This window comes from Eulemur rufifrons, chromosome 6 (assembly GCF_041146395.1).
Source record: "Eulemur rufifrons isolate Redbay chromosome 6, OSU_ERuf_1, whole genome shotgun sequence".
Lineage (NCBI taxonomy): Eukaryota > Metazoa > Chordata > Mammalia > Primates > Lemuridae > Eulemur > Eulemur rufifrons.
In genome coordinates, this window is record NC_090988.1 from 15,189,034 (window position 1) to 15,203,674 (window position 14,641).

The window sequence follows — 14,641 nt, forward strand, 5'->3', positions numbered from 1 at the left end:
ATTAACTTACATGCCAACACCTGTAAAGCCTACCTTAACTACACCATTTTTTCCCTGATTCTGTCACCACGCCACCAAATTTAAGCCTCTTGTTTGGATATCACAATAGCCTTCCACTAGTCTCCCTACCTCCTAACTCTCCCTTTTGTACTCTATAAAGGTTCAGCATAATTTAGTTGCTGAATTAATCTTTTTAATGTTCAGCTATGTTCCAGTCATTCCCAAGATCAAACACATTAAATGAAATGCAAACTTCTAAGGATTTCTACCCTGAGTTCAATGTAAATAACTGAAATTTAAAGAGGGAGAAAGGCAGAAAAGAGATAGGCATGTATAACACTTGTCTTATTTTCACTATTTGGCTGTAAACACTTTTAAGGGCAGAAAACATTTCCACGTTGGCTAATAATGACAGCTTGGGTGGGAGACAGACCTTGTCTTGAATCCTGGCTGTACCACTAGGAACATCATAATCCACTAGCTTCAGTTACCTCGTCTGTTAAAAGGGAGAAAAACCACTTACGTCACGGGGCTGTTGTGAAGACTACAGGTCATGTATGTAAAGTGTACAGCACCTGACAGAGTTTGGACTCAAGAAGTTGTAGCTATAACTTTTAATACTCATCTTTGAATCCCCTGAACATCATGGCACACTACCCTGTACAAAGAGGGTACTCAAAAATACTTGAACCCCTAAGTGGAGATGTGGGGGTCAGCTGGGGCATAAGGGAAAGCCACAACTGCAGGAAGAATTAGGCAAAGAAACCAGTAACTAGGGGTTGCAGGAAATGAAAAGGGTGAGCTTGAAAAGATGAGCAGGATTTGGCTGTCCAGAGAGGAAGAAGCAATGCCTTTCAGACTGAGGGAAAAGCCACGGCGGAGGAAGGACCTGAAAGGCCAGGTGTGGGGAGACATGAAGAGGCTCAGGCCTTGCTGGAGAAGAGCTGACCATGGTTGACAATGGTAGCAGAGGGAAATAAAGTCAGCCAGATAAATTGTGAACATCTCTGAAAATAAGCAGAGCTTCGTCTTGATACAGCAGTGACCACAAAGCCATCATGGGTTCTTGGCCAGGCAAGTGGCACAATGAAAGTAGTGTTTTGGGGAAAACTGGACAGGTAGTCATGAGCATGACAGATTGCAGAGCAGGAAGAGGCAATTTATACAAGTGTTTTAGATACGGAAATTTGCAGCAAGATGAGCTGACTATAAGGGAAGTAGAGCAAGGGGTAAATGAGAGAGACATTTTGAAAAAAAAAAAAAGAAAAATCACAGGACCTAAGAACAAATACTGTAAATGAGTCTAATCTTTACTCTCCTTTCCCTATGTTTCATTTTTTTGCCTCAAACCATCTTCAGACAGCCTGATCCCCCAGCAACTCTTTGTTTTCTGAAACAAAGCTGGGAATAAGTTAACCAATTAATCAATCAACTCTTTAGTCACTGCTGCCAAGCTCTTCTGGCCCAAGATGGAAAGATTCCTGCTTATTTTAATCTGCCTCAGTATCCCCAGCATCAAGTGCAATTCAGCTCAGAACACGTCTGAGAGGAAGGAGAAAGAGGAAGAGTTAAGAATGTAAGTTAATCATAACTCATGTTTAAAGATCCAGCACCTTTCCCAAACAAACACTCCTATTAGAATGCAGACACCCCCATCAGAAGCAAACATTAGGCTCCATATGAATGGCAACTAACTGTCACTGACTGCCCATCCAGGTTAGAATTTCTCGCAAAGAGACCAATTTCTCCAAGGAAAATAATAAAGACAGGTGAGCATATTTGAGCCTTTCACTCTCAATAGGTGGCCAAGCATAGGAACGGTTTTGTCCCACCTCTTTTCCTTTCACTTGGGCTGTTGGTTTGTAAATACTTGATTGCATGAAAGGTTCCAAGTTTTCTGGAACTTATTCTTGCTGGCTGGAACAGTTTTTCTGGTGGTGCATTTGCTTGCTAAATAATCAATCCAGCTAGCTCATATTCCAGGAACTCAACTTCTATGAAGTCTCCAAATTTTATAAACCTTTCAGAACAGGCCATCACTCAGGATACAAGCTAGAGTGGGGACAAGACCTCCAGTCTCTTCTCAGCCAATGCTCAGCAAGTCTCCTCTGAACTGGGAGTGTCGGATCTTCTTCGACAAAAGCCTCCAAGTTTCTTGTAAACTAGCAGTGAGACCAGGACAAAAGAAGAGATGAAACCAATGCTTCATCAGACTGCAAGTAATAGTGAACTAAAGGAAGTTACCAAAAGAGAGATAAATACTTCAAAGAAGAATAGGAGAAAAAGAATTTTCTGGGGACAGACTTCAGCGAGTGATATTAAAGTTATACTTTTATTTGGAGCAACACACAAGGTCGGGAAAGGAAAGGATAGTGCTTACCTGAGACTACCTAGCAAGCTAGCAGGTAAGCTCTGCCTCTATTTTCCTGAGTTACCAACGTCACAAACTGTCAGAATTAGAGGGACCTTACAGAGAGAGAATCATCGTCCAACTTCCTCAGTATTAAGATGAGAAAACTGAGGCCTGGATAAGGTAAATGACTTGTTCTAGGTTGGACAACCAGCTAAAATCAGCACCGAGACTAGAAAGAACTCAGTTTGGCTTAATCTTGCTTCCCTGGTGCATATGGGCCCCCTCCCTGTGGATAGAAGGGAAAGCAGAGAGGAATCCCAGAAATTCTGTCACACACTAGCCTTCAGGCCATGATGTCTGGGCTCTTCATTTCTTAACAAGAGGTTTCAAAGTACTGTTATGATTTGAATATGAGAATCACTTATGCTCTTTAGTGATGGAGACATAGTAATCAATGTATTTTTAGGAAGACAAAACATAAATTCTCATTAAATAACCACAATATAACTCAGACTATCTTTGAGAATTAAAAAGAAAGTAAGCAGATAATATGTTGGAAGAGAATAAGGATGTTTCAAAACTACCAAGATCCAGCTTTAACTGAAAGATAAATACAAGAAGTATTAGCACTCTGCATATAGAAGGGAGCCGGCAGTAAGATGAAACCACTACAGATATACATAATTACTGAAAAGTTGCTGGAACATCTACTACCACCAAACTCTACCCCCTTATAAAAGTAGCACAAAAGAGCACAAGTCCAATATATAGGTTTCTCTAAAACCAATGTTCTTACTAAATGAAATGTAAAGGGTTTTTTACTTTCTTTACACTTAAAGGATGAATCAGGTTAAACAAAGCATATTATCCTAGAGGTCAGCATCCAATTTTTAAAAAATGAACATATATATATACACACACACTCCAAAAAGTTCAAGGTTTAGACACACAAAACCATTATAAAACATGAAATGTGGCTGTATTAGCAAGAGAGATATTTACATATTCTATTAAATAAATTTATTGATTGTTTTTCTCTCCTCTCCTACTTTAAGTATAAATACTTAAGATCCTAGAATGAAAAAAAAAAAAAAAACACCACCACTGGGGAGACACCAACCAGGTACTTGATAATTTCTCATTTAATCCGTACAACACCTGTTAGGCTGAGTATTATTTACCCCAGTTTAAAGATGAGAAAATGGAAACTGAGAGGGCAACTCAATCAAGGCCACACTGCAACTAAGTAGAAGAGTTGGAATTGATCCTCTTAAGTACAGGCTCTTTTCACTACACCAACAGTTCTCCGAATGTGGTCTGCAAACCTTTTGGGGTGCCCAAGACTTTTTCAGAGGGTCCAGAAAGTCAAAACTATTTTCATAAAACTACTAAGACTCCATTTGCCTTTTCACCACGTTGACATTTGCACTGATGCTATAAAAGCACTAGAGGGTCGAGCGGCTGGTGGCTTATTATGAATCAAGGCTGTGGCACCAAATTCCACCAACAGTCACTGCATTTGTCATTGCTTCTCACTTGCAATACAGACACTGCCAGTTTCACTTCAGAGTGCCCTTGATGAAGCAGTAAATATTAATAATTTTATGGAATCTCAGCCCTTGATTATACATCTTTTTAACAACCTGTGTGACAGAATGGGACAAATGCATAAAGCACCCCTGTTGCATACCAAAGTACCACGGTTGTGGCTGAAGGAAAAGTACTTGTGCAACTGAGCTGACAACTACACTAGCCACTTTCCTTTTGTTTTTAAACAGAAGACCATTTTCATGTGAAAGAATGGCTGGTAAGCAATGGCTATTCAGACTTGAGTATTTGGCAGATATTTTCTCAAAAATGAAAAAAGTGAGCCTGTCATTTCAAGCAAAACAACTCTATCTGTTGCCAGTAATAAAATTCAAGATCTCAAGACTCAGAATTTTTTGAAATTTGCATCTACCACCATGAGACTCTTACAATGAAATCAGTTGTGATCATGACAAATGTGACTTTTTGATATCATATAAAGAAATGTGTCAACATTTGGGAGAGCTGCATTACTCAGTAAACCAGTATTTTCCAGTTGACCAATACAGGATATTACAAAATCATGCATGGGTAAAACATACTGTTCTTCACACATTTATTTTTGAAAACAGGATATCACTTTGTCACCCAGGCTGGAGTACACTGGTGTGACCATAGCTCACTGCACCCTCGAACTCCTGGGCTCAAGCAATCCTCCCACCTCAACCTCTTGAGTAGCTGGGACTATAGGTATGCACCACCACATACGGCTAATTTTTACCATTTTTTGTAGAGACAAGGTCTTGCTATGTTGCCCAGACTGGTATCAAACTCAAGCGATCCTCCCGCCTTGGTCTCCCAAAGTACTGGGATTAAAGGCATGAGACATTGCACCCAGCCTCTTCACACACTGAAAGTATAAAATGGACCAGTGGATTTTTAGTGTAATATAGTACAAAAATTTCATTGATATTTTTAGATTCCATGTTGCAGCTATCTTTGAAGAAACTACCACTTGTCAAGTTTCACTGTAGTATCAAAGAAGAATATCCATAATTATTTGAAAAGGCTATTAAAATATTCCTCCCTTTTTAAAATACTTATCTGTGTAAGGCAGGATTTTCTTTATGTCCTTCAACGTATCACAACAGATTGCATGCAGAAGCACGTATGAGAATCTAGCTGTCTTCTATTATGCCAGACATTAAAGAGATTTCAAAAACCATTCTCAATATTTTTTACTGTGGAAAATATTTTTCATAAAGCTGATTTATGTTAACATGTAATAGGTTTACTATTTTTAAATGAATTAAAGTTTTTATTTTCTCATTTCTCAAATCTTCTCATTTTAATTTCTAATACAGTAAATATTGATAGATATAATCTACATGAACATGAACTTCTCCATAAAGTCCTCAATAATTTTTAAGAGTGTAAAGTGGTCCCGAGAGCAAAAAGATTAAAAAATGCTGTACTAAGGCCGGGCGCGGTGGCTCACGCCTGTAATCCTAGCACTCTGGGAGGCCGAGGCGGGTGGATCGCTCAAGGTCAGGAGTTCGAGACCAGCCTGACCGAGACCCCGTCTCTACTAAAAATAGAAAGACATTATATGGACAATTAAAAATCTATATAGAAAAAATTAGCCGGGCATAGTGGCACATGCCTGTAGTCCCAGCTACTCGGGAGGCTGAGGCAGTAGGATCGCTTAAGCCGAGGAGTTTGAGGTTGCTGTGAGCTAAGCTGACGCCACGGCACTCACTCTAGCCTGGGCAACAAAGTGAGACTCTGTCTCAACAAAAAAAAAAAAAAAAAAAAAAAAAAAAAAAAAATGCTGTACTATATCATGCTACTTGCCTTTAATATTTAAAATAGACAGTAGAAAAAAATTTCTCTGTACAGATGCTGCTCCAAAAATTTAAAAATGATTACCAAAATGTACCCTAATTAGTGTTTTTGATCAGGATGCATTCAGGTAGCCCCAACCCTGTGGTCCTGTACAAAGAAAAGATCCCTTAAAATAAAATCCTTGCAAAGGAAGCCTGAAATTATAGGTAGGTCCAAAAGCACGCTAATCAAATGAGGGGAAAACACAAGAAAGAGAGTTCCACCTACCTTAAACGATTTCAAACCAAGGCCTCCACTGATGCTCAGGGAATGATGATGTCTCAGGTGTCAAAACAAATATATTTCCTGACAGCTAAAAATCGAGGAAGATTTTAATTTTCCTTGTTTTCAATTAGTAACATGAATTATTCTTGACATTATGGGAAACACCTACATCCAGCTATTTTTCCATAATGCTTATGACAGAGGTCATAAAACATCAAGAAGACATTAAATACAATTAAAAAGCAATTTTTAAATCAGGATAGATCCTCTTATCTTTGAAGTTGGTGTTAAACCTTTGGTGAACCAGTCATTTGGCAAGAAAGAGGATAGTAAAAAGTAGAAGTAACTGTTCACAAGCAAATGCAGAGTTTTATTTTCTCTATTCCTATAAGAAGGTGGCTATCAAAGAGCAAGTGGGAATGGTGTGGGTACTTATTTGTTCCACCAGACATAAATATGTTATGTTTGTAAATAGAGCTACAGGTACAAACAGGTTGATTTCTGCAAAGTACATCTGAGTATTTTTAATTTTTAAAAGGTTCAGCTAAAAAGATCCTACAGAATACTAAGCACTTTGTTATGCTTATTAGCTCTGTCAGGAGCTAATGTACCTAAAGACTAAAAACTAAAATACCATCCTAAGTCCAATTATACCTATATTTCAAAACCAAAATATAGAAAATATCAAGAGTCAGTGAGCCTTCTGAGTTCAAATGGCATCCATAAAAACACAGAAAGGTTGGTACTTTAGGAATCCCAGTTTTAGGGATAGGAAATGATATAATAATAAAGACATCATATTTTTTCATTTAGGGTGGTATTAAAATCAAAGTAATCTTCATGTGAGCCATAAAATCTGGCTCATTAATTCTACTGGATTTTATACTTAAAAATTGTTACAATGGCAAAATTTTTATATATTTTACCAAAATTTTTAAAAATTAATAATATACCAAAGACCATTGGATTACACAGTTTAAATGGGTGAATTATATGATATGTGAGTATCTCAATAGAGCTGTTAAAAAAACAACAATGAAGCTGCCCAGATGCTAGGGCAATCCCAGCTGCCGGCACCGTCATGGAGTTTATATATTACAGAGACCAACTAGCCAGTCTCACCAGTAAAGCTGCTCCAATAAGCAGGAAGATATTTGGGGGTCACTGCCAGTAAGATTGATTACAAGCTCCACAACTCCCCCACTTTTCTAATGTAACGTGGATAAGACAAATCAATAAGAATACAAAGAAAAACTCACATACTTGGTTCCTTTAAGCTTATTTAATATTTGAACTCTTATTTTCTATTTTCCCAGACCCCAGAAAACAGAAAGTTTTTAAATGACCAATATTTTGTTCCAGAAACATACAGCCTTATCAGCTAATTCATAAAAGAGCTATTTTACAAAGGTACATCTGGATAATTAGAACAATAAAGTCTTTTAGGCATTTCAAAATGTGATCAGTAAAAATACATGATTATTAATAAAGTTTTTTAAAGATAGTTCCAGATTTTTTTTTTAAAAGCAATTTCTGTTAAAGAGTACATGATTGTATGGTGAACAAGGAAAATAAAATGTTCTAGTAGGAAGAGGCTTATTAAAAATAACCAACAGTGTGCACATTACAGTTACCATCTTTGCAGTACATCTGCTTAGCAGTTGGCACCTGGAAATGGCAGGGAGGGCTTCCTTCTAGGAGGTACTTTTTTTCCTACCAATTTATTATCAAAACCCTCAGTACCAGTGGGGAAGGCATAAGGAACCAGGCAAAAGGAACTCTTTTCTTGAGGAAAGAACAATTTTGCAGATCACTCTGAAAAGGGGGTAGAAACATCAGAAAAAACATGATTTATAAAACTAAAATTTGTAATTATCAGGGGAAACACACTAGCCAGCATGAAGTTGACTATAAGGTCCTGCTAATTTTGTATTTTGAAGTCCTATGCACACAGTTCTCAATGTTGCCCTCTGTGACATACAGGAAAGGAAATACTGACCGAAGCTCTAGTAGTTCAAAATAACATCATATACCAATTGCAGAGAACTCGAGAGGTTCCAGTTTGAAATAATGGAAGCCTCCTGTAATACACCAAATTTACTAGCCTCAAAAAGGAAAAAGGATGCACATATAAAAGACAATTTACAGGAAGTATAATTATTTTCTTTAGCTTCTAAAAATAAGAAAAAAATAGAGTTTTCTCCTGTACTATCATAGTAGCTGCTCCCTCTCCTCCCCAAAAAACAAACAAAAAAACTTTTAAAAAGGGGACTCATCCTTTCTAACAGTCATTAGAGGTTATTTTGGGGAAAAGAAAGCCAAAAAAGCTTATGAAATATACCTCCCATGCAATATAATATAATAAATAGTTACAATTTAAGTTCTAAAAGCCAACATAACTCAAGCAGTCCAAGTTAGCTGATTTTAAAGTATGCAAAATATATGGCTTCTAAGGCAGTAATGATTTTAAATTATAGCACTTTGGGGGTTTGCTGATTTGCCTTGATTAACTCTGTTCTCTGTAAAGGAAGGAGACACTCCAAATGTAATTTGCCACTTAATAGCAAAGAAGCCATTAAGCCCACGAAGAGAGCACAGTGTCACAGCAGTTCACTTCAACAGCAAAAATGCGGCTTTCTTGCTCTGGGAATGTTGCTTTGTATACCGCCTTTGTACCCTTCAATATGGAAGTGGATTCCAACTTCTAGTCATGTAACTTAGAGAAAACTACTTTGATGGTAACCAGTCTCACTCAAAGACAGATTAATATCTAATTCCATCATTCTAAAAGAGAGATATAATACGAAAGTGAAATGCATGTGATTATAATGGCTAAAATGAAATGGACGGCATGGGAAGCTAGGTTGGGAGGGAGAAGGGAAGAAGTTAGGCTGGTAAGATAAAAAGAACACTCAAAATTTTGAGATCTTTTCAGAATTAGACTTCATCCTGGGGCTTTGTTTGAAAATCTAAATATGAATTTATTTGAAAGCACTAGAGCTATGGTCAAAGTATTTTTCCAATTAGCCCTGTAACAGTTCTAAAAAGAGGTTAAACAGCAGGAAAAGAAAAGCAAATAATTACTAAGGATAAGACACTGGTTGAGCTAGAAAAGAGACTGAAACTTTGCTAACCTAGAAGCTTCTTAATTGAGTGCTAGAGAATTATATAATTACCCTGTAGTGTCTCAAGATGAAAGTTTTACTATATTTACTTTTCTCCTGATTAACTGCCCCCTGATGGTGTTAGTGTCAAGTGGCTACAGGTGTAACCCTTTCAGTTGGGAGTGACTACATTATTTCTAGCAGCACAATATAACCATTTGGTTTCTACTTGTTCCTCCTAAGAGATACAGAAAGTTCCAAGTTCCAAGCTTCATTTATATATCAGCTTCTGCTTCTAAAATTTTTAATCCCACACTGAGTTAAATTATACTTGGCCTATAACTAAAAATATAATTCCAATTTATATATGAGGTCCAAAGATAAAAACAGACATCAGTTTTGAAAGGACAGAAACAGGAATCTGGACATAAATAAATGAGCTTGTTAAGTTGTAGTGGTGTTTATAAAAGTAGGTGGGAATCTTTACCATTTGTGGTGAGAAAAATCTTTTTTTTTTTTTTTTGGACTGCAGGAAAGAATAAAATTATATCCTGGCAACTCACAGAGTTCAGAGGGCACTACTGAAAGATGTGAGCAATGGATGAACTCCTTGTTTACTAACAGAATTTACAGATTTCATTTTAGTTGGCAAAAATATTCCAAAACATATATACCTAATGCACAAAGAAAACCACAGAAAGCCAATATAATTGAAGGAGTCCTCAAGTTACAATTCTGAAACATTTATCCTCTGCAGGGTGCTGCCAATACTATTTGTTCTAGAGCAGGCAGTTACCAACACCTCGCCTGCAGTATCCAGTGTATGTTCTGGTCTGCAATTTCTAAGGTCAGTCACGGCCCAGTGTGGAAAGAGCTATAGCAGTGAAGTCAGAGGAAGTGCTTCTGGAGCTGATGTGAGCAGTTCTACCTCCTCCACCACATCTTTCTCCACTCCACTGTTGGCTCTCCTTTTGACTCAGAGCCCTTTGGCACCATCAGTGCAAAATTTAGAGTCAAACCTCCAGGTACTAAAAATTTTACTGGCCTTATAATCAGCAGTACCCGTGGCCAATGACAGCCATGGTTCAACTCAGTAGTGATTCAGACAGATAACCTTCCCGAACTCTTTACCCACTCCCATCCCACCCTTTCTTGGCATCCCTCAACCCTGCCACCATCTGAAGCATTTCTATTTGTTTCTTTTTATTTCCTGCTCAATCTGCAGGGATAGTTTTTCACAAGTGCCAATGTCTAATGTATAATTATAAAAATGAAACAATACCAAGAATAACAAATTTATAGTCAAGAAAATAAAATTTGCTTTCCTCTCCCTCCCAAATCCCAACCCTCAATAGAAAAGACAACAGAAGAAAACACACCCATTTTCAAGTGCCTGCTATTTAGTACGTTGAGGATTCCTGTTAATTGGGGGTTGATCCCAGCTACAGAGAAGAGGTACTTGCCTCAGGGTGGGAGGAAGCCCACCTACTCTCTGACCACCTGGGCAGCACACAGCTCAAGTCCTCTGCACGTAAGAGCCCCAGGGCATACTATGCCTTTGAGGTGACCCTCAGAAAAGCAGGGGGCATGGAATATAGTTTAGTGAAGGCATGATGCTCCTTCCTTCCCCTTCTCACTTCCTCCTCTTCTTCCCCTCTCTACCCAACCTCCTAATACCCCATCTTGACCTCTTTGCTTTAGGAGCAACTGATCCTTGGGTGTACTAAATACAAAGGGCTAAAACTCTCACTACTCAATTAAAACAAAACAAGGCAAAATAAAAATTAAAATGTGCTTTCAAATACGGAATGAAGTCAAATAAATACATCTGATTTTCTCTTTTTCTTATGTCTAAGTACAATTTCATATCCTACACCCAAAGCTCTATACATTTGGTTTTTGTTCTGAATCAAAATGAATTTCCGGTAGTGAGGAGAGCAGAGTGAGAGAATGGGTATCCCCTCACTGACAGACTAGTGCAGCTGCCACACTGTGAAGAACTAGTCCCGCTCTGGGCACCTTGGGACATGGCTAACCCCAGGTGGTTCACAGGCAGATCCTCTGTCACACACTCTCTCTGCGTCACACTGGAGCCGGGATGTGATGAGACAAGGCCGATGCTCAAAATCCAACAACCTGCAGTCACCTCCAGCACACGTGGCTCTAACTTTTATCTGAGAAAAAGAAAGATATATATGGAAATCACATTAAGAAAAAAGAACAGATTAACATTGCAAAGAATACCCATGAAATCTGTGGACATGGTTATGTCTTTGTTTCTGAATCAGAACTGTCCTATTCTAAAGTACGAAGGCAAGGTGAGTACCACGAACTGCTGCACTGAATGAACATAGAGCCATCTGCAGTCAAGGGGAGACAAGCACAGCAAGACCTGAGCAGGCCAAGGGTGACTCCTCCACACGAGGGAGTCACAGCCGCACCAGGAAACCTCATACTGCATCTGTGATGTACCAGGCTTCCCACCACTCTGCCTTCTGCTTCTGAAAAGGTGGAGAGAGAGAGAGAGGGGAGGGGATAGCCTGGGAACTGACAACTGCAGTTCGTCTTAGGGAAGAAAGAGTCAGCAGACAAGAACTTCCACTTGATATATATTTAGAAGCAAACAGTTTTTAAAGACAGAAAAGAAATGGAATCTCGGAGGGTTTTCACTTTAAAGAATAATAAATAATTTCATTCAGTGACCTGTTCAAGGCAGGATGATTCTAGAGTCTAGAAGCTACAATTATTTTTTGAAATATTTTTTTAAATCATTATGGGTACATAATAGTGGTGTATCTTTATAGGGTACACATGAGTCTTGATACAGGCATACAATGTGAATTAATCAAATCAGGGTAATTGGGGTATCCGTCACCTCAGGCATTTAACATTTCTTTGTGTTGGGAACATTCTAATTCCACTCTTTTAGTTACTTTAAAGTATACCCTAACTTACTGTTGATTATAGTCACTTTGTTGTGCTATCAAATATAATTCATTCTATCTGACTATATTTTCCACCCATTAACCAGCCCCACTTTATCCCCCCTTCCCTGCTAACCTTCCCAGCCTCTGATAACCGTTATTCTACTCTCTAGCTCCATGAGTTCTTTGTTTTTAATATTCAGCTCCCAAATATGAGAACATGCAAGATTTGTCTTTCTGTGCTTGGCTCATTTCATTTACCATAATGTTCTCCAGTAGAGCCCACAATTTTCACATACCTGAGTGATGCTTGTCCGTGAGGGCTGATCCAGCCAGCCTTTGGCAAAGAATGGTATAATTTTCCTCCACCTTCTGTAAAATAAAACCCATAGGTTTTTCATTTGAACGTCATGAAAAAGACAAAACAAAAAGTTTTGAAAAGAGAAGGCTTATTTATTTATTTAGAGACAGAGTCCCGTTCTGTTGTTCAGGCTGAAGTACAGTAGCATGATCATAGCTTACTGCAACCTTGAACATTCGGGCTCAAGTGATCTTCCCACCTTAGCCTTCTGAGCAGCTGGTACTACAAGAATGTGCCACCACACCTGCCTAATTTTTTAATTTTTTTGTAAAGACAGGGTCTTGCTATGTTGCCTAGGCTGGTCTCAAACTCTTGGCCTCAAGCAATCCTCCTGCCTCGGCCTCCCAAAGTGCTGGGATTACAGGCATGAGCTACCATACCTGGATAAGGCTTTTTCATATTGCTCCCAGATTTCAACATTAACATCATTAAAAATTTTGTTAGTGGGAAGAAAAAAGTAAATTTCATTCTTTTTACCCATTTCTCTTCTGAATGAATAATTTAAAACCTTCCCATGTAAAAAGAAAGTAGAGGAGTTAACCAGTAAAGGCAATTCTTCCATCCCCAGGAGTCACCCTGAAAATAGTCCCACGTCATATGGCATGAATGCCAGTCATGTGCCACATAAAGATGTTTCAGTCAATGACAGACTGCGTATGTGACAGTGGTCCCATAAGATTATAATGGAGCGTATATAGAAAGCTGATATATGGCACTTGATACTGGCATCGCAGATCAAGTAGGAAAAAAGACTGGTATTCAGTAACGGTGCTGGGACATTTGGTTTTCCATACGGAAATATATATATAAATTGAAACACATATTTCATCCAGATTTGTGTGAGCACACTCTATGATGTTCACACAATGATAAAAATGCACAATGGCACATTTCTCTGAACATATCCCCATTGTTAAGGGGCACACAACTGTTTATGAGAATCGACCGTTTAGACATCTCATCAGCCACAGAATGATACTACATATTATCATAAGAAGAGGGGAAAATCTGTCATATGAAGTTAAAAGAGAAACTAAGGGAGACTACACTTTAGCTAAAAAGCTAACAACACTTTTAAACCTGCCCCTAAAGCCTCCCAACTAAATGATGTCATGAAAAAAATGCTTGAGCTCTAGCAGCGGTGTCTACTGACGGCAAAGCTTAAGATAGGGTCCTTCTTTCAGAAATTGCCACACAAGTCAGTTTTGAAATAGTGACATCTTCAATAACCAATTTACAAAAACCCCATTCATGACCAGGTCTTTAGATTACAGGAGCCACCAAAGCCAATTTCTATCTGTCATAGCATCTGGGAAACTACCAACGTCACCTAATGAGTCACAGATAATTAATGGGTTATAGCAAGTTATAGCATTTCCCAGCCTAGATTCATAACTATATAAACCCCACCTACCTCACCTTATTGTTCGTATAGTCTGATGGAGGCCAGCCAACCACCCCAAGCTTTTTAGGTTCTTAAAATTAAAAATACAGACAAATACATAGTTTATAGAGCTACAACTTTTTCTGCTCCAGTGATTTGTCCTAAGATAAACAAAGCCATCTCAGCATTTTACTCTGGCCTATTCATGGATAATAGTCAAAGAACACATAGAACCTGAACAACTTTCTTGTCATCAGCATTTCAATCATGCCATACTTCCCCTCTGCTAAATGTGTTTCGTATTATAGAATCAAGTCCCAAGGATGTTGAAGTATTAGGTACCTTTAGGTGTTCAAGGTCAGCCTCTATCTTATGAATGTACTCCATGATCTGGCTTTGTGAATCTGCATAAGAGGAGGGACTCTGGATCTCAAAACAGGAATCCTCCATAGCTCCCCAGCGCTGCTGGACCAGGAACTCTGGGGTGAAGGGTGAAACTGCCCCATCAGAATGAGCATTCTGGGGAGAATGTGTGTGCTGGTGGGTGGAGTCCATAGAGGGGACGCCTGCCGTGGTAAGTGAGGAAGCCACCTCCTCGTCTGTGGAACTCTCCTGCACTGTGTCATAGCCATCAAGGATCAAATAACTTCCTATTGACAGAGACAGAACAGTTTGATGAGATTAGTAGTGCCATCAGAAAATGAGAAAATAGAGATGACATAGTATGCTGACAACTTGAAAAGCTATTAAAGAGGGGGGGAAAGCCATTAATTCCCAAGTTTAAAGTACGTCAGAATTTTCTCATTTCAGATTAAAGCTAAACTTACCAAACTTTCATAGTAATTTAATATTAGCACTTTCAAAGTTTAAAGCTGGAAA

General features: G+C 38.5%; 1 protein-coding gene across 8 annotated transcripts in view; it reads right to left on the bottom strand.

The window, feature by feature from the left end:
- Positions 1-7,283: 7,283 nt before the first annotated feature.
- The window catches only part of ARHGEF12 (Rho guanine nucleotide exchange factor 12), a 148,120-nt gene continuing 140,762 nt past the window's right edge, over positions 7,284-14,641 (bottom strand). For 5 of the 8 annotated variants that reach the window (XM_069470782.1, XM_069470781.1, XM_069470784.1 and 2 more), the window contains 3 exons: positions 14,105-14,412; positions 12,317-12,389; positions 7,284-11,267 (listed from right to left, as the gene is read on the bottom strand). In XM_069470782.1, coding sequence (XP_069326883.1) covers positions 11,257-11,267; positions 12,317-12,389; positions 14,105-14,412 — 392 coding nt within the window. In that variant the 3' untranslated portion in view covers positions 7,284-11,256. The remainder of the gene's footprint in view (positions 11,268-12,316; positions 12,390-14,104; positions 14,413-14,641) is intronic. The other 3 variants (XM_069470783.1, XM_069470780.1, XM_069470778.1) reach the window with 1 other exon arrangement.